Genomic DNA, 20,302 nt, shown 5'->3' on the forward strand with positions numbered 1-20,302 from the left:
CCGGTGCAGTCTACGAGTTCATGATCACTGGTGCAGAGGAGAATTCAGGAACTCCAGCAGTGACATAGTGAGACAGCATTACATGATGCTGTCATTTGCCCAGAGCTTTTCATGTTTCAAAACTCATTCACGTCTTCCTTTTTAGTCCACTGGACCACTGTAGAATGGCGTGGGGAAATATCTAATCAGCATTCTATTTATGTAGGGCAAAGTGCTTTACACGTACTTTCTCACTTGAACCTCAGACCAACCCGGTGAAGTAGGCAGAACAAATAGTCAGGTAAGGGAGCTGAGACGCAGGAAAGTTAAAATGTTATTCTAAGTTCAGCATCTACTGAGTAGTGAGGCCGGAAGTGAATTTGAGACGAGAAGATACCACACCAGTGGTTTAGCAGCTCATGAAAAACGAAAAAAATATCCAAAGGTCAGACATATTCACAGAGAGGTAGATTACTCACTATAGATTTTGGAATTTAAAGATTCTCTTGGACCCTGTTTTACAGACACAGTGCAAACGCGTGGCTCCCTCTGAGCTGTAGCTGAGGTCCCTCGGTCCTGCACGGCGGTAAAGGGAGGTGCATTCTGAACACGCACAGCCGCCTCTGCCGCGCTGGGTGCCGCTGCAGTGACAGTGAGCCCGGGCTCTGGAGCCAGACTGTCGCCATTTGCACCCTCGTTTTGCCACTTAATAGGCGTGGGGCCTTGGAAAGGTGTTTAACCTCAGTTTTCTTACCTGTACCATGTGTTATTTTTTTTGTAGGCCTGTTTGTTCTTATTCAGTCGCTCAGTCGTGTCCGCCTCTTTGTGACCCCATGGACTGCAGCACGCCAGGCCTCCCTGTCCATCACCATCTCCCAGAGCCTGCTCAAACTTGTGTCCATTGAGTCAGTGATGCCACCCAGCCATCTCATCCTCTGTCGTCCCCTTCTCCTCCCACCTTCAATCTTTCCCAGCATCAGGGTCTTTTCTAATGAGTCAGCTCTTCATATCAGGTGGTCAGAGTGTTGCAGCTTCAGCTTCAGCATCAGTCCTTCCAATGAACACCCAGGACTGATCTCCTTCAGGATGGACTGGTTGGATCTCCTTGCAGTCCAAGGGACTCTCAAGAGTCTTCTCCAACACCACAGTTCAAAACCATCAATTCTTCAGCTTTATGGTCCAAAACTCACATCCATACATGACTACTCTTGGGCTACTGGAGGAATTAAAAGTAACTTCATCAGAAAGACTCCCTGGTGCCATCTAGACATCATTCTGACAGTGATCATTCCATTTCCTTCAAAACACGTGTTACAGTTTAGAATTATGTATACTTCTGTGCTTGCTTCACATCTCTCTCTCCTCCTAGAATATGGGCTTCGTGGCATCGAGGACTCTGCTTATTTTTGCTGCTCTGTGTATCCCTTAGGCCCATTGCTCCTAATCACTGGGTGAACATTTCTTGACTCCGTCTGCCACTTCCTTGGCCCTGTGTTTATTTCACGTAGGATGACCTGCAGCTCCCCGTTCCTTCACGCCTCTCTACCCTTCCGTGCGCTGTTTGCTGAGCCTGACATGCCAGCCCTCATGCCTGTGTTTTTCTGGAGAATCCTTTCTCAAGATCCCTCAAGACCTAGCTCAGCTCTTCCATGAGAGCTCCTGTGACCTGTCTCATCCCCTGAAGACAGGGCCTGCCCCGTCCCTTGGCATGTCTCTGTAATAGAGCTGGCCACGTTGCAGTCATTGGTATGTTCAGCGAATATTTTTAAGAACTGACTCTGTAGCAGGCACAGACTAGGTGCTGAGGATACAACAACAGTGGATAGATCTGTCATTCTAATAGGAAAAGTGGACGACAAAAAAAAAGTACATAACTAAGCAAATAAGTACTAGCAAAAAAATGATGGAGTGATTGGTTCTGAGACGCTGCCCTTTGCCTCAAGATCTGGAAAGTGAGAAGTTTGGGGGTGGGGAGAGGTGGGGAGTGAGCCCTGTGTTGTGACTGTTTACCTGGCTGTTCCCCGTTCCCACCCAACCCCCCTCCCCGCCCCCCACCCTCCTGCCCGGCGCTCCGAGCTCTGTGACCCCGTGTGCCCCCGCCCGGCCATGGTGCACCGCACTGGCCCTGCGGGCATGTCAGGATTAAATGAGGAAACGCACCTGAAATTCCTAGCCCGGTGCCCAGCACCTGGTCGTCCTCAAGTGCTGGATAAGAGGCTCTAGTGTGCTCCCGAGGTTTCTGTTGTCTCATTGAATGAGTTAAGGAAAAGGAAAATTTAATTCTTACTTCAGTAAACAGAACTATGGCAAAAGAGAAACTGAATACCTTGATTGTATCTTCAGTTGTCTTATTTATGGTGTGTTTAAATTTAGACAAAAAAGAAGGAAAAAAAGGGAACTCCCATTCACTACTGATTTTAGCACCTAGAACCAGTAGGTGGTCACTGTCCGTGTGCTCATCATGTGGCCTCGGGAAACTCCACTGAGCATTTGATTGACCATCGTCTGCAGAGTGGAGTGCGGAGCTTTCACGTTCCAGCCCCAAACCTCAGTAGAAATACACAGTCCACCCGAGTGGGGTCACCTCGCATCTGGCTCTCCTTCTTCTGAGATCATAATTCTAGCACTTTGTAGTGAAAGGGGTTTTGTATGTGTGTGCCTTCTACTTCTTCTATCATAAGAGAGCCTGAGGATATCTTAACCGATGAATTTTATGACACTACCAGAGATAGCAACAGTTTTCTTAGGTCAGGAACACCGGTAGGATTAACCTGAGACACTGCTTCTGCTACACGAAAATATCACTCAGACCACACAGCAAACCTTGGGCAGATCACTCCTGTCCTGTCCTACCTCCTTGGAAAACTAAATGCCAAAACAGCATGTACACAGTTGAGAGCATCAGCAAATTGATATCCTGAGGAACTTCTGGAAATTTTTTTTTCTTCCCTTATATTAATAGCATTTTCACTGGAAAACACTGAGATCGTGATTATTGTTTTTATAAACTTTAAATATCTGGCTCATTAGGAATGTTTTGATACTTGAATACATAGGCATGAGTTTTCTAGTTTAAAAAATTACTGAGATTAATTAGCGAAGAGATTTTTGCCATGTGTTTTTTCCCTGCAAGCTTTAAGAGTTAACATTTATTTACTTGAGTACTTCACTCTGCTCTTATCATTCTAATCAATTGGAAAATATCATCTGCTTTTAATGTCACAGGAATCAACTCATCCTATCTTAGAATGAGGAAATAATTAGCAAACAATTATTATTCCTTTTTAATATTTGTGGCATTGTTTTCAGAGTTTTCCTTTACAAACCGATGCACCATAAACGTTTTCTGGCTGGAGGTATTGAAATCTGTTTCTCTGTGCACAAAGGTAGAGGCGTGTATGTCTGTTTCACTAGAAGTCTGTAGCCAAGAGCCACACTGGCCTACTGGACGCTCCGATAGGGTGATGGGTTATGGAGCCTTGCAGTGATGTGTGGTGTACATCACAGATTCTGGGATAAATCTCTGTGCCTCAGTGGAGGTATAGGGCTGAACAGTCAAGAAGACTAGGGGCAAGGATGGAGTTCGTGTGACAGGCTTCATTTCCTGTGTCAGTAGGAGGAAGACTTCTGATACAGTGAGGACATTCACCATAACAAATGCTAGCAGCAACTAAATTCAACTGTGTGTATACTGTCCTCCTAATTCCTAGCTGTCTCAAGAAGGACTAATGTGAAAAATATTATACACTCTTACATTTTACCATTCATGAACAGATGGGAAAAAAATGTGCCAATTGCTAAAGAAATTCACATGCAGAGTAACACACCTCAAAATGGTGTTTCTGAAGGTTTCTCTTTTTAAAAATTATTAAATTTATCTTGGGTAAAATTTAATTACTCCTTGGGGGTTTCCTGTAATGTTATATGTGTAATTCATTTGAGTTTATGCCCTCTACAGATACGAATGTTTGGAAGTACAGGTAACCTTGTAATGAATAAAACTGATAAAAGGTTGTGTTCCAATAAAAGGGAAATTATGGAATGATTATTCACTTTGTGAAAGGCTCTGTCATAGGGCACGCTTTCCTAAAGCATTTTAAATTGGATTTCATTTACGAAACCTTTGTTTATACACAACATTTCAGGAACAAATGCAGTGAGGAAATGAGAGACATTGTCGTAATAAGATAGAGTTCTCTTGCGCTGACATCTGTGCTTCCTGTCTCCCTCTGTCTCCCCTTGCAGCTCTGATAGCCATTGGGCGGTACAGCATGACCATAGAGACTGTGGACGTCGGATGGTGCAAAGAGATTACAGACCAAGGCGCCACCCTGATCGCACAGAGCAGCAAGTCTTTAAGATACTTGGGGCTGATGAGATGTGACAAAGTGAGTTGCCTGTCGAACTTCTTTCCTACGTATCAGTGTCATTTACAGCTCGATGTTACCTTCTTCTTCTTTCCCTGGGCATATATCTCTTTACATGCACATACTTATGTTATTACAGGTATGCATGGTAAGCTGCCTGGTTTTCTAAACTAATCTGAGATGATTTTTTTAATTTCTCTGTTTAAAAATGAATGTGCTTATGCAGAAAGAAAACCGCAGTCACACACACACTCAGCCTAGCTTGTGGCTTCCTGTCCGTGAGTCCACGGACCGCGGTGAAACGTGTTGGCGTGGCAGACTGCAGCGTGCCCGGCCTCACCGTGAAATCCCGCTCGGGGTTCCAGGTTTGCTCCAGCAGTCTGGAAAGCCCAGTGCCAGCTGATTCTGTCGCAGTCTGCAGCGTGTGATTCCCCTGCTCATCGTCTTTGTGTTCTGGCCCTCTGGAGGCAGGAAAGGGCCAGTGAGGCAATGTTAGGTGGGAATCGCCACCCTTCAGATGCCGCTTTTCACACATGTTGAGAAGCAGTCCTAGAGGCCCCCCCGAGGTTCAGTGGGGCTGGCCACAGGCGTGAGCCTGGGTTTGAGAAGTTGGGCTGCATTTAATAAAGATGATCAAAAGCTGTACTGATAACCAGGCATTGGAGAGGCACTTTCCCCTTTGTCTCTTTGACGTTTTCCCCGGTTAAAAATCCGGGAGACGGTCGTTTGTACTGCGAAGGGGAGAAGACGGAGCTCAGAAAGACCAGGCGCTGGCCCCAAGCCCCTCATCCAGGGGGCACCCCAGAGCTTCAGGCCTGTGTCCAGCGCCCGGGGCCCACCCCAGGGGCTGTCTCCAAAGAAGGGGGTGCTTCCTTGAAAAAGACCCACCTCAGATACTCGCTCTGAAAATGTGGGCAGCTTGTAACAATTTATACACATGTGCTGCTTTTTGCGATTGGTGATAGGGACAATCTAGCAAAAGAGCGTGAGGCTAAATGTATATGCCTCTCAAAGGCCATATATTTTCTAAATGTAGCAAATTTGGGGACAAATGAGAAGAATGGCCCAAATTCTCTGTGCGCTTTGTCAGTTTCGTTAATTGACCTAGTTCTTTTTTCCAGATGTTTTACAATCCCAACTTATACCAGACCTTTCCAGTGAGTTATGGTTAAAGAGATTTTAGTGTGTATACTCAGCCCAGCCTGGAAAGCTGACCGACTTTTACTGAGCAACAGTGAAGACCCTGGGTGACAAGTCTCTCTTAAACTTCACTACTAACTAACTGAACACTGCTACTAACCCTGTCACTTCAAAATGACTCCTTTTAAAACAAGTGAGAGTCCAGAGCGGGCAGAGTGTTCTAGAAACCCTGAACAGTGACATCAGAACTCTCCCGCTTCTGCCCGAAGGAATTGCTGCTCTCGAACCACCTAAGTGAGGACAGGAAAAGGTAGGCGTTTAAAGCCGGACCCACGTGCCCACAGCTGTTGGCGAAGTCCCCGTGTTTCTCGTCCAGCCTCTCTAGACTTCCCCTTCGGAGCTGGATTTGTACTCCAGTTAGTTCAGAAGATCCTTTCAGACGTATTTGCTGACCAGCATTTTGCCAATTTTCAGTAAGTGGAAGGATCCTTTTCTGCCTAAATGCGAATTCGTCCAAATTAGAGCTCTCACACCACCCAACCCAGCCCGCTGCAGCCAGCCCAGCTGCCCGCTGGCGTCCTCGGGCTTAAGGCAGTTCAGGGCCCAACACGGGAGGTTCTGCAAGGACGGAAGTTTGCAAACCATACAAAAAGCGCATGTAGAGCCTCGCACTTAAAAGCCTGCTGGTTGGTTCAGTTGGATGGAAGTCCAGTGTGAGTGTTCTGTCCTCCGCATCTGCATTACGCTGTCCGCCTCCAGATCCTAAATTTCTATCAGGAGTCAAAGGAGTGTGTGAGTAGCAAGGAACCGAAGATAGCAGTCGAGGGCGTAGACTCTGGAGCCAGAGTTCAGGTGCAGACCTGAGCTCCGCCCTTAGCCACGTTGGCTCGGACCGGTTAACCTCTGAGTGCTTCTGTCTCCACATGTGTAAAATGAGGAAGATAGCTGTACCTGTCTTGTAGAAATGCTGTGAGTATTTACATGAGTGGACATGTATCAAGCCCTTAGAGTAATGCTTGTTATATATAAAATGCTGAATGTTAATAATTACTCTCATCATCAACAATATTATATTAACCTGGGTCTTGATTTTTCAATTCACAAATGAGAAAAAAATTGCATTGCCTGCTATCCCGTTTTTGAAAGGAAATCTTTAGAAAGAGGAAAGACATGAACTGAAAGATGTTGCCATTTCACTTTTCCCTCACTTAAATTTAAGATTATTATTTCTACAAAAATAGATCAATAATTTCATATTAAACACACTCTACAAAGGGAAACTGATGCCTTTGAGGGACAGTGTATTTGGAATCAACTTACTGATCCAGGCATAAGGCTGAAGAAGGATTTGCAGTGGGGGACAAAGGTGAGTTAAAGATGAAACAATTCAAAGAGGCAGGAAAGCAAAAAGAAAGAAAGAAGAAAAATGATGAAGGAGAGGATATTAGAACCGAAACCGGAAACAGGGAAATTCTGTTTAGGGTGCAAAGAGCCACTGTCCGTCTTCGTGTGGTCATCTGTGCTAGCAAAAACATGAAGAAGAAAGTTAATTTGGGCCTATCACTCTTCTCCATGTACCTTACTCTAAGCTGCTAGCCCCTGGAAGCTTCTTCAGTTGCGTTCTCTGTCCCCTCTCTGCACACCAGCTGGAGCCAAAGGCGGGAGCAGAGAGACCTCCCCGGCCCCCACACCCAGCCCCCTGCAGGCCTGTGGTCCGTGGGCTTTCTGAACTTCAGACGGATGGGCTTCATCCCATCTGTGCATCCCAGGGCTAGTGCTGTGCGGTCCTGGGCTTCTCTGAAATGCTGAAACCGATTCTATTTTCTTTCACTCGGGGCCACTTATATTTGATTTGGAAGCCATACTTTAAAAATGTCTGCTTTTTTTGCCCCCTCACTTGAGCTTTTGAAGAATTAAATAAGAAAATGCATTGTTATCTGTTGTAGGGGGGAAAAAGTGTTTTTCTTCCTCACTCTTTCATTAGATAAAGAACAGATGAGAAAATGTATTCTTTGCAGATGAAAGCAGCATGTACTTAGATTATCAGACAACGTCTGAACTAAACAACAGTAAATTTGTCTGGCAGCAATGGGTGACTCCTAGGAAGGAGTCCTCCAGTTGTTAGACAAATGCAGCATCCCCCTCATGCTTGTAAAATTAGGAAGCGCATTAAGAAGCCCCTGTGTGAGTAGCTTGTCTGATTGCTGGATGGATAAGCACGTTAGAGGCATTACTTGGGGTCTGAAGCCGACGCCACTTAATCCCCTAAACTTCAGTGCATTGTAAGAGTGCAGAGAAGAAAACGCTGTGTGAGACGGCTTTGATGAATTGGGGTGAACTTATATTCTTAAAGACTGTTCAAAGGCTTACTTGACCTTGGGAATTAGAGTTGACCCGAAATCACCTATCAACTTAACACGCATTTATTTGGTGATTTAGTTAAAACTACTTGTGTAACCAACGGGACTCTCTAATAAGAGCAATATGTTTTTTTCTGCTTTCCGCAATTATAGACAGTCAGTGGCTTTGGTCATGGAAGTCGTTTTCACAACTTCAGTGAATTCTAGGTTCTATTCAGATCTGTTTCTTCTAATAATATGGTATTTTCCTCACTTCTTAACATGGCAGTTTGGATGGAGAACAAAACTAAGAAGGACCAAAAAAAAAAAAAGTTCCTGGGAAAGCTGTAGGGCAAATGGAAATGCAGTGTTCAAGGTTAATGAAAAATGTTTGGGGTAACAAGGTTGAGGAAAAGCAAGGGAGCCCCGTGGCATGGTGTTGGCTGAGAAACCAGACCTCGCCAGAGGCAGCCCGGCTGGTTTGGGAAACCTCCGTGATAAAATGTCGCGGTGGAAACCTCTGCAACGTGTGTTAATACAGAAGTTTGGAGACAGAGGGCCTGAGTTATGAGCAGCGAATAACATCATAAATGTAGCAATTCTCAAATGCCAAACCCTTGTGAAAAGCAGTTGGATGAAGAAATGCTGGAGCTTTTAAAAGCTCCCTTTCACTTTCTATATTTTTTTTCTTTTTCTGTAACTTCATGCAGAACTAATTTTATACACTGTTCATTTGATTTGAAAATGCCAGCGTCTGGGGTAGCATTAAAGAGCATTATTGAGGGAGCCACTCTTGGCAAAGCGCTTGGCTGAAAAGGCTTGTCGGCTGTCACGTGTCTCTGGAGTTGTCGCTGGGGGGCGGGGAGCCCCCGTTCACCCCACTGTGTGCCTCTGCCCAGAGCAGGTAGCAGCCCTTCTGCGTGGAAGCCGCCTCGCCTCGGCCCACAGGGGCGCCAGGAGTGCCGTGGGGGCCACCCGACTCAAGGAGCAGACGTAAATAGATTCTGAAAGGTCCACCCCGATGTCTTCTGACCAAAGCCTCTTGGAATTTCTTTGATTTCTAGTTGACATAAATTAGAATTACACAGGCGTGAAGAGTCCGCCCAAAAAAAGATCAGAGAGGCTGCTGGGGGAGGAGAGTTGCCTCTCTCTGATCCTATTGATTATCCAGCTGCCTTGAGGCCAGGGGCCTCCGTGGAGGTCGACTATTATTGATCCACACACCATGGAAATAATCAAATTAATTCATTTCTCATCAAACTTCCACTGCCAAGACCTTTCTCCTCACCTGCCCTCATTCCTGAAGTGCTTAGGTAAGGAGCGAAACAGATGATCTCTTTTAATAAGAAATGATTTCTTCAGGTCGTAAGAAATCCTTGTTTTCACACAGGGTTTCTCTCATTGAAATGGTGGAGAGATTTAATCAAATCAATGAGCAGTCAATGCAGAAAGAAAGTTAGGGAGACCAGTCAGCTCCTTAAAGCCAGGAATCCGCTTTGCAACCTTAAAATATCAAGGGCCAAGTTTTGCGTGCCCAATGTAATGTAAAAATATTCAGGAGGAATTGACCACTGCGTTTTTTTTTCAGGAAGTAATTATTGTAAGAGAAAGCCTCAACAGCCTAAAGATTTCTGCGGAGAAAATGGAGTTTTCATCAGCTCATTTAGGAGCCATGAGCAGGAAAGCCCTACGGGGAAAATAATATAGGACTCTGTAACTAATATACAGAACTAACTGGAAAAATCAGTTTAGGGGAAAAATAATTTGCGGGGCCCTGTGTCCAGAACTGTTTGGGCCGCAGTTCAGCCATGGAACAACGCATGTGCCTGCAGGGGCTGCCCTCTGCCCGCAGCGTACCCACAGCTGTTTCCAGGGTGCCGGTAGCCAGAATTTTAAGATCACAAATGTATGCCTTATCAAAGAAAACAAAGCAAAAATGCTCTCCTGACAAGGTGGGAGCGGTCTGACGGTATCAGATGGGGCGGTCATGGGAGACGTATCCGTTCCCCAAGCTGCCCGCCAGGCCACACGCCCCAAGAGAGGACGTGAAAAAGAGTTGTGTGAGGCTGGGGCTCTAAAATCTGAACTCGAGTCCTTTGCGTGAAGTATAAGCATCTTGTTCCTTCTGCTGATAAAACAGTTTCTCCCAGTGATTTCCGCACAGGAGCACTTAAAGCACATTTTTACAGCCCTCGTCTGATTATCCCTGGTAATTGAAACAGGGAAAAAAACCATCCGCTGAAACTCAGAGGTTATCTCTCCACCTCATTTTAGCCAGGGCCCCAGCTCCTCCTCTTCCAGCCCTCCTCGCCGACGTTCTCCAGAGCAGTCGCTGAAGGCCTTTCTGGTGTTTAAGTAATAAAGCAGGAGCCCCTGCGGTGGCTCCGTAGACGGGGCCGCGCTGGTGGGCACTCGGGGCAGGCCACCAGGGTTCCAAACCCCACACCCTGCGCTTGGCTCTCTGTGGGGCTTCAGACAGCTTACTCTAAAAGCCTGTTTTACCACCTGATAAATGGGATAGTATTTGCCCCACGGGGTGGTTATGAGATTATATGAGATATTTCAATAAAGCACTTAGCCTAAGGTCATACACTCTGTAAGCGCGCAGTAAATGTCAGCTACCGTGACTATTCTCTTTATTGACCTACGTATATACATGGCTGCCCTGGAATCCTTTCGGATATTTAACCATGATGTGAACTGCCCAGTTCATATTTTCTAGCCATGAATATAAATTCACATGCTCAGATCTTACAAAGAAAAACCTAGGCCCCTGAAGACTCAGACAACAATTCTTTTAAAAAAAAAATTCTATTTTTTGAATAGTCAGGGACCCATTAAATGACGGTCAAATGTATGGAGGAGGACAAAACCTCGGGGCCTGAGGGCTCAGTCCGTCCTTGTGAAGAGAGAGTAAGAGCTCAGCAAGTTAGACAGCCCGCCAGTTCCAGGCTGGTGTGTTTCTTCAGGGAAGACCGCGTGTCCCTGGAACATTTTAAGGGCTGTGCAAGTAACTGCTTGTGTCTTGCTCACTCCTTTTGTGGGACTGACGCATGGTGAGATTTTTTTTTAAGGGAGAGAAGAGGAAGCCTGCTGTTCCCCAAAAGCTGTGGGGTGAATAGAATGTTATGTTGCAGTTTGCCTGAAGCGTCATTGCTTTGCAGTAAATAACCTCCTTGGAACTCTGATTTGGCTTAAGTAATTTTAAGAAAGAGTTAAGGTTGGAGGATCATATTATTTTTTTTCTGATTTAGAAATAGAAAAGGTTAGCAGCGAGTTCTTACAGGAGCTCTGACCCCAGCACTCCTAAGCATCTCACTTCACAAAGTAGAAACGAGGGCCGCCTGCCAACGCTCTGGAGACTGGGGGGTCTGCGGGTCCCTGGAAGGGAGCCCCCCAGCCTGCCCCCCGAAACCCAGCTACTCAGCGCCAGGCTCCTGGGGCCTACCACATCTGGCAAGCAGTTTTTCAAGAGAAAGCCCCATATATTTTATCAACATATTCAAAAAGCGTCTACTGAGCTCCTGACTGTGGTCCAGTAACTGTACTACCCGACAGGTCAGAAAAAATAACACCAAGATCAGAGTTCCTGCCCCAAGGAGCTTGCAGCCCGCTGGGGAAGACAGACAAGCAAATGGGCAGGTACAGTGGTGTCAGGGTGCCGGAAAGTTCTGTCTCTTCTGCACGAAGAACCTCGCTTTGGTTTCACGTGGCTTTCAGCAACAGTCCTTGCAGTTTTGTCTTTCCGGTTCAGCTCCTGGAAAGGACCGGCTGTGAACACTTGTCCTTACTTTTCTGCACCCCCGACAGTCTGTTTCCACGCTGCAGGCGACAGTGACTTCCATCTCACTGACTCCACTTTCCGCCTCCCTGACCACAGCTCGCTCCATCCCCGAGCAGCTGCATCCACGGGTACCCGCTCCCTTCTTAAGGAGGATGCCTTTCTCTTCCTCGTCACCAGGCTCCCGGCTCCTGCTGCCTCCTCCCAGGCTGCCTGCATTTCCTTACCCATAAAGTGAGAATGAGGGCAGCACGGATCTCAGGGCTGCTGGGAGGATTGAGGGAGTCGGTGCAGGTAAAGTTCCCTCCGTGAAGTAAGTCATGGCTATTAGCCCTTCGCTGTGTGCGGCCTCAGGGTTCCGAGGAGGTGCCTTCGAGCCTCTTAGGAATGACAGGTGGCTAGGAGGCCAGAGGGCCTGTCCCGGCGCCTAACAGCAGCCCCGGTGACCCCACTTTGACTGCTTTATCCACTTGGCTTATTTATTTGATCTGTTGACTTGTTTACTACCTTGGTTTGCAGAAGCATCATACAACCAAAAGCAAGTTTGAAAACCATTAGATCCCATTGCTTCTGAATCATTTGATAGACAATAAAAAAGTAGCTATTTAACTTTCACTTTTCAGACTGGGGGGAATAAATAAGTGAGTAAGAAAGATGATACCTTGGATTTAGTACCAGTTTCCTGTAGCCGGGGGGTTCTGAGGGCTGCCTCAGGGGTCCAGGTCAGTCAAGGACAGAGTTCAGACCTCTGCAGTGTGACGAGACTCACACCCTTCAGAGCCTAACCCTGAACGGCTGTGATTCATGTAGAGCCTCTCTTCTGAAAGTCAAAAATGTCGCTTGTTTATGCAGAATAAATTTTTGCTGCTAATAAATTTATTTTAGGAAACAGGTCAAATCCATAAATTCTACCTGATGGAAATTCAGTTTTAGAAAGAATTTTTTTTTTAAAAAACCAGGTGTCCACTAGTGGTTACCATTGCCCTAAGCTTTATGTAAGAAAATAAAAACTGAAATCAAGAAAGCCAGTAAGCACAAAAGAAAACATAATTTTAGGTTCTGAGAGTTTTCTGTCTCAGTTGTCTTTTTCAGCTTAACTTGTGCACGTTTAATTTAGAAACACACAGATGTGTTCCCATAAATATGTCACCCTCACTGCTCCCTCAGTGACAGTGTTTATTAATTATCATTTTAGGACCCAGGTTTTCTCAAGTAGTCTTTTAGGGTGCCACCAAGTCTTCCCCAGTGGCTTTGTCCATCCAGGCGTCCCACATATGTCAGGATTGGTTCTTACCTATGCCGCATGTGCAAATCTATATGAAAGATGTACAGCCTTGCATGATGGGTCAGTACTATAGGTTTGCAGCCTCAGGACATCCTATCCCAGACTACCCCTGAAGTCTCCACTTGGTTCGAAACATCCTTCTGGGTGGAGGATCGCTCGGTGAAACAGGGAATGAAAACGTCGCTGATTTTTCTCTCTGACGGTCTAGTTGCTGGACGCCCGTCGCCCTGGTCTCTAATCAGAGGCTTCAGGTCGGTGAGCCCCCATTCTCACTTAGCACTGCAGCCGTATCTGTGATCCCCATTCCTCCAGATTCCTAGCAGCTCTCTCGCCGTGCAAACTCAGGTGAGTAGAAGCAACGCTAGTGTTAGCAGGCAACCCACATTTCCCAAGGAAGAGACAGCATGAAGCCAGGCCTGTTGTGATATTGACAGAGCAGAGCACTTCCAATCATCGCAGATTCTGGATGGAGTGACTGCATCTGACCAAGCTGACTGAATTTATGAGCCTGCCTCTGTCAGCTTCATTGCATTGTCAGTGTCTTTCTCTTTCTACACTTTGGGATTTTGAGATGAGTTTCTTTGCCACCCAAGAGTAATATTTCTTACCTCTGTATAAAAAATACACCCTTGAAGGCCTCAGGCTCTTGGCATGAGGTTCGTGCATGAGGCCTAGTGCATTAAGGGTGGCCTGGAACCGCGCATATTTAGCAGGTGGTTTTTAGGCTCCAATAAGATGGTCATTTTCTTCTTAAGATTATATCAGACACTTAGTCATGTGTGCCCTCCCCTCCCTTAGATGTTGGGAAGGTCAGGTGGCTGCCTCCTGTCTCTCTGGGGTCTCTTCAGTCAACCTGAGCTTCACCCTGAAGTCTTCCAGAGGCTTTAAAACATACTTATACCTGGGTTCCAGTTCTGCAAGACTGGGATGCATTTAGTCTGGGATATGATCGGGCCACTGAGATTGTTTTTCAAAGATTCCCCAGGTGGTTCCAATCAGCAGTTGGACTGGGAACCACTATATTCTTGTTTGTATTCTCCGTTGCAGACACAGTTTAATTTCTTTTTTTAACTTAAAAATTTTTGTGAGTTAAACCCAAGACATTTTGACTTCGTAGGAAATCCACTGAGAAATGTTTTTTCTAGGCTGAACACCTGTTTCCCCTTAGTCTCCCTGGACAGAACATGTTCATGTTAATTACTTTAATTTAGCAGTCACCTCCATGCCTCCGCTAGGAGTTACATAACAAGATCGCCTAAGCTGTGTGCGCGGTATTCTGGATGTTCTTAGTCATCCCCTCGTTTGGATAACTGCACGAGATTTTCTGGGATAAAACTGTCCCTGGAATTCTTTGGCTGTTGCTGAGGCTGAAGTCCAGAGACCTCTTAAATGAATTCTGTTTGTCAGGCGGGGTGGGGGTTCTTGACACAGTTTAATCCATGCCACATCAGGGAACACAGATTGATATTTGTTGTGTGCGTGAGTCACCACAGGGTGCGGAGAGAGACTTTGGTTTGGCTAAGAAAGGAAGCGGGGTGGGAAGGCACGTGACGCTGCCTGCAGACGCGGCCTCCCTCTGCTCACTTCCGCGTCCTCCTGCGGTCCTCCCTGCCTCTCCCCTCGCTGTGGGTCCTCCCGCAGCCGCCTCCTGCCTGTTGAGCTGCTGAACCGCTGGGACGCTCAGCTTGCAGCCCCAGGGAAAGAGACGAGGGGAGAGACCGTAAAAGCGGCATCTGATTCCTGGCATCCCAGACCTCCCTGCCCTGGTCACAGGTGGCGCCGGCCGGGTGTGGCGAGTCCTCCAGACGGGGCCATGGGCGTCCTGCTGCAAAGGGAGGGAAACAGAATCACGAAAACACCCACCCGGCCTGCAGAGAGCAGGCGTACGTGGTCGGCAGTGCAGGTCCTGAGAAGAAAAATCACTGTATGGTCTGCTCTCTGATTCTCCCCTTAGTGTCCTATGTAAAGTATTTTCAGCTGCACTTAGATGACTCATCTCATTGACATGCAAATTGGAGGTATTACTAAATTCCCGTCCCCCTTATTTTATCCGTTTTAGCACGTGCCCATCTTGGAGCCAGTGGGCACTTGGCTAAAGAGCAACTGGGTCTCATTTGCATTTGCATCACCCACGAGGATTTCTGCCGGCACCCAGTGAACGCCAGGCCGCAGGGAGAGCCGGCACGTGTCCCAGGAGCTAGACGCTCCTGACTGCGGGGAGACCACATGCTGCCCCCAGGCCGCCGGGAGTCAGCCTGCGGGGCTGTGAGCAGCGAGGGGCCTCGCCCAGGGAGCCTGTGGGGATGGCAGACTAGTGTGGGGGGAGAGCCCTGAGTTAGGAGGCGGGAGGCCCCTGTGCTGTTTGCCACACTTTCCTGGGTTCCCTAGGGGCTCCTTACCCCTCGGCCTTGAGAAACGGGGGGGGGTCCTATTTTCTCCCCCACCACTGCACCAAGCTCAGAGCAGTGCCATCGCAGAGAAGAACCCCCTCAAGTTTGTTAGACGGGCTGGAGAAGCGTCGCCTTATAAAGTGCAGGACAGACGAGCTGTTTCCTTCTTGCTCTTGAGCACCTGCCCTTTCTCCCCTGAATAATACACATGTATTTCGTGCATGTAGTATCGAAGCTGATACCTCCGTGTCCTTCCGGAGTCCACTCAGACACCCCTGATTTTGGAAAGCCCTTTCCAGCCCTCCTGGCAGAGGTCGGGGCCTGCCCAGTTCTGCCCACAGCCACCGCTCCGTGCCCTGGGAAACAACTATGAGCTCAGAAGGACCCTTAAATGTCCCAAGTTTTCAGAGTCTTCTGTGGGGCCCTCCTGGGTCTGCTACCTTGAGCAGGGCGGCCCTGGTGCTGCGAACTGAAGTATGAAACCTTCTGAATCATGTGGGTTTCTGCAGAGCTTTGAAAACCTGCACATAGCCAGTCGCCATTAGGGTGCTTCTCAGCGCCGTCTCCCCAGTATACTGAGCCACTCATCTCTAACAGGAGGGGCTGCCCTCAGTCAATCTGGAGTATAGCCTAAGGCTTCCCTGGTGGCTTAGATGGTAAAGAACCTGCCTACAACGTGGGAGACCCAGGTTGGATCCCGGGGTCGTCAAGACCCCCTGGAGAAGGGAATGGCAACCCACTCCGGTCCTCTTGCCTGGAGAATCCCATGGACAGAGGAGCCTGGCGGGCTACAGTCCAGGGGTCACAGAGTCGGCCACGACCGAGCAGCTGACGCACTATGGCCTCAACACTTCCTTGGCGCCGCCCATGGCCTCACGGCCCAGCAGGCAGCGGCTCGTGATGCCGAACCGCCCTAGCCAGCCGCTTTGGTCTCCTGTGCAAAAGTGCTGGGAACCCAGGTGCATAGGGACAGAGGTACCCGGGGGAGTCAGATGGCAAGAAGAGAAAGGAGAGGCGCCCCAAGAATCACCTTGTGTGTGAACTTCGAAGGATTAAAGGGGCTTGGAGCTGCCAAAACATCAAGATAATAGAGCCTGCCCCCACTGTAGCTGACAGTCTGGGAACAAGTTATCGCCGCCATTTCTGAGGCAGTGCTGTTTGGTGCCCTTCTGGTTACTGAGGACATACGCATGGAGCAACCCTCAGCCAGCCAGTTTTCACTGAGTACTTACTGTGTGCCAGGCACTCGCCCGCTGCTGGGGTTTGGTAGTGAAGAGACGCAGGCGCTTACATTCTGATGGGGCGAGAACATGCCAGATGGTGATAGTAGGACCGAGAGCAGGGAGGTGACTAAGCTACTCCTTGCTGTCAAGGAACTTATGGTCTAGGGAAAATACAATACATTTAATGCTTGGGGTACTTTAACTAATGTTCACTTTTTGCAGGGAAACTTTCTCCATTAAAAAAATGATTTTAAGTAAGTCATTATATTCTTAAGTGTAGTTTTAATATACTCCGGTGCCAAATATTTCCCCTCGACACAAGAAATACATTCTATTTTATAGCATGAGTCAAAGAGGAAATAAGAATAACTTAAAATGAATGGTTTCTTCAGCAGATGTCATCAGATATTGTATTTTTTGAACAATAGGTATTGTTGGGGAGATAATTTAGGTCTAATCTTACACTTTCTAGAATTTTCTTGGAGAAGTGTCAATAAGGAGGTGAAGAAACAGGTGATGGTTTAGGTAAATAGGTTAAACTGAGTCTCAGAAACCCTGAATAATCTCTCCTCATCCTTCTATGGTAGCAGTAGCGATAGGATGAAACTATGGTATGATTTACCTTAATTAGCACAGCAATTTGCCTCACATTTTCAAAAAGTGCTAATAGATGTTAACTCAAAATAGATTAAAATACCAGACAAATTGCTACTACCTTAAAAGAGTTATAATAATTTTGAAAATGTAAATTATGGTTGTACAGTCTTTGGAGAGAACTATAAAATCCAATTTTTCTTATATTAAAAAAAAAAAGAAACCTGTAATACATGCTTCCCCCCCCTCTTTAATCACAATAATTTCTCCAAATGACACTGCTGAGTAATTCTTTAGAAGATCCACTGCATTTTTCAAATCTTATGTGTAATACAGAAATTGCCATTGATAGTTTTCAGCAGAGGAAAAAAAAATTACCGACAACCAAGGATCATGGGGAAAATGTTTTTAATTCATTTTCATGTTCCATTTTTATGTTACATACATTTTATGAGTTGGAACAGAGAATAGTTCTTTTCGTTCTAGCAAGTGGAGCTGTACATGACAAAATGCAGAAATGCATATGTAGGCCTAAGGAGTTAAAATGATTTGGACCGTCCCAATGTCTTACACCCAACTTTTTCTCTAAGGCACCAAACTGCTTATGGCGTCTATAGAAAGAGGTGAGCATAGTGTATACTTGTGAGGAGTAAATGAAAATAGCTTCCGTATAAAATGTGTCACACCTTATCGCCAGGAGACACTATAAGTAAAAGATAGAACTTCCCTGGTGGGAACACATGTATTTCCCCTGAATAGCTTCTACCCAACAAAGCTCTGAAATGGAGTATTTGCATTTTCCCTACTGCTTTATTTTCTAGAGTTTACAGAACACAGTTAGCAAACGGATTGCTTAGAAGACACATTATATCCACAGAGGATTACCTGCAGCATTTTTTATACAGCTATACAAAGCCAAATTACTGTCCTTTTTTTCACCCACAACCTGTGAAAGCCAGAAATCTAGCACTCTGTATATTCTCAGCTATAAGTGGGCCTTGCTTTACGCAACAGAAAAAGGTAGACTGAATTTCAGTAAAGCAAGGGATATAAAAACACATTAAGAGAGCTGACTGACTAAATTAACCCTACCATGAGTCTTTGCTAGAGTCAACAGTTAACCCCTAACTGAAGCTGATTCATGTGCTTCATAAATCGGTATCTTCATGTGTCAAGTTTGCTTAAGGTGAATTTTACCTCCTTCGTGCAAAGCAGCTATCATGTAGTGATATTTTATCTTTGTAAAAACTGGGCCTCCAAAACAAAATGCCTGTCAGCCCTTGGTGTAAAACTTTGTGCCGGCCTGCGTGTAGATTAGGAAGGACATATTGTAGAAGACAAGCCCCGCCTTTATGGTGCGTTTAGAGGTTTTCTCTTCTTCCTCCATTTTCCATCTATTTCCAGTTGGTTGTTTCTTGAATGCTAGGTGATCGGGGCTGCATTTACTCTCTTTGCCATTTGAGGCAGATTTTCTGAAAATCCTTTGGCCAGGTGACTTCAGCTCTTCCTTAGTGAGACCTGCCTCCTTCTAGGTTTATTCGTGGAAGCAGGGAAGAAAGTAACCTCACCCACAGCCTGGGCAACATCAGGTAAAGGAAAGGGAGGGTTTCCTGAAAGTGGCTGTGGAAAACCTGGACTGTGTTACCAAGAAAAGTTCCAGACTCTTCTCCAGAGAGCATTAAGATAGAATAGATTCTTCTTATATATGAAGTAGATTATCAAGGTTGCTTCTTACCCTGTGGTGATAGCTAATGTTATCAAGGTTTATTTCTGAAATATCTCAGAAGTTGAACAGTATTGAACATCACTGTAGAGAACTGGTCACCCTACCACAGCATTGATCAACTCAGTAAATGATCATTTATTGAGCATCAGCTCTACTAATAGGAACCACCATTTAGGGCTTTTTTATGTCAGTCACAATTAGGCACATTATTTTATCCTTGTAACATCCTACGACATCGGTACTTCTATCCTGTTTTTACAGTTGGAAAACCAAATTTTGAAGGGAAACCAGGATTCAGACCTGTGCCTGACTGACTCTGAGGTCAGCTATAGTCGCCACATCTCTTCTCTGCTTTGTACACAGCTCTGTAGTCTTATTAAAGGTAAAAGTCAGTCTCTGGTCCCCAGACTTTGGCTCAGGTAGAAGAGAGTCAAGCAAAGAGGTGATTGCAGTGCAGTGTGAGGGTGCTTAGGAGAGAGGCCTGCAGGCGCCTGCCGCGGGTTCGCAGAGGAGGGTCGGCTCGGTCAGGGAGGCTTCCTGAAGGAGGGCGTCCCTGAGCTGAGGACGAGTTCTTGGGGAAACTGCTGGGCTTGGTCTATAGTGCGTTAGTGTCTGGCGTCACTTTGCTCTTGGGTTTCTGTTTTTCGTTTGGAGTTTGTTACTGTTTTCTCCTCCTTTCACAAGCAGTAAGTCTGGCTCATGAATAACAACGTGATCATGGATCATGGTTCTTGTGGATCTTACATTGGAACAAGAGTAGACATTAAACAAAGCAATTATAAATGAACTTTTGAAGGTGCCATGAAAAGAAAGTAGGCAGTGCTGGAAGAGAGAATAACCCGGAAGCCTTAGCTGATTTGAGGAGGGAAGCGGGGTGTGGGCGAGGATCAAAGCCCCCGGGAGATAACGCGGAACTACGACTGAGGAGGGGTAGCCATGGAGGGGACTCTTAAGGGGGAGGGGGGTTTAAAAGTACTCCAGATAAAGAGAATGGCAGGTGCAAAGGTCCTGAGGCCAGAAAGCACTTGGACAGCCTCATAACTTGACATTAGGTCAGGTGATCGGATAAAATAAAAAATGTACCAGAGAGACAGGCATAGCTAGGTGATGCCTGACTTTGTAAGTCACTGTTTCAAGCAGCCTCAACTCAAGCTAGACTTAGGTAGAATTTAAATTAAAAAAAAAAAAAATTGTATTGCTTAGAAATCCTTTAAAGGTCAGCAATTGATATTCTCAACTCTGATTTGTATATGTTTTTCTTTTTATTCAAAATTATTTTCTTCGTGTTTTTGTAAACAAAAGTCATACATTGTAACACAAAAAGATTGAACTGCATAGCTTGGTTGAATTTGGAATGATAATTGATTTCAATACAAGAAAGTCTTGAATAGAAATTCTGACAAAATATAAGTATCATCAGTGCAATGTGGAAATATCAACTCTGAATTTAACAAAGACTACATGTAATGTAGTTTAAC

At 46.1% G+C, this 20,302-nt stretch overlaps 1 protein-coding gene across 1 annotated transcript in view; it reads left to right on the top strand.

Annotated features, from left to right (window-relative positions):
• The window catches only part of LOC122439477 (F-box/LRR-repeat protein 17-like), a 331,995-nt gene that overhangs the window by 307,615 nt on the left and 4,078 nt on the right, over positions 1-20,302 (top strand). The window contains exon 3 of the mRNA XM_043464517.1: positions 4,225-4,367. Coding sequence (XP_043320452.1) covers positions 4,225-4,367 — 143 coding nt within the window. The remainder of the gene's footprint in view (positions 1-4,224; positions 4,368-20,302) is intronic.

The sequence above is a fragment of the Cervus canadensis genome, chromosome 4 (genome assembly GCF_019320065.1).
Source record: "Cervus canadensis isolate Bull #8, Minnesota chromosome 4, ASM1932006v1, whole genome shotgun sequence".
Taxonomy (NCBI): Eukaryota; Metazoa; Chordata; class Mammalia; order Artiodactyla; family Cervidae; genus Cervus; species Cervus canadensis.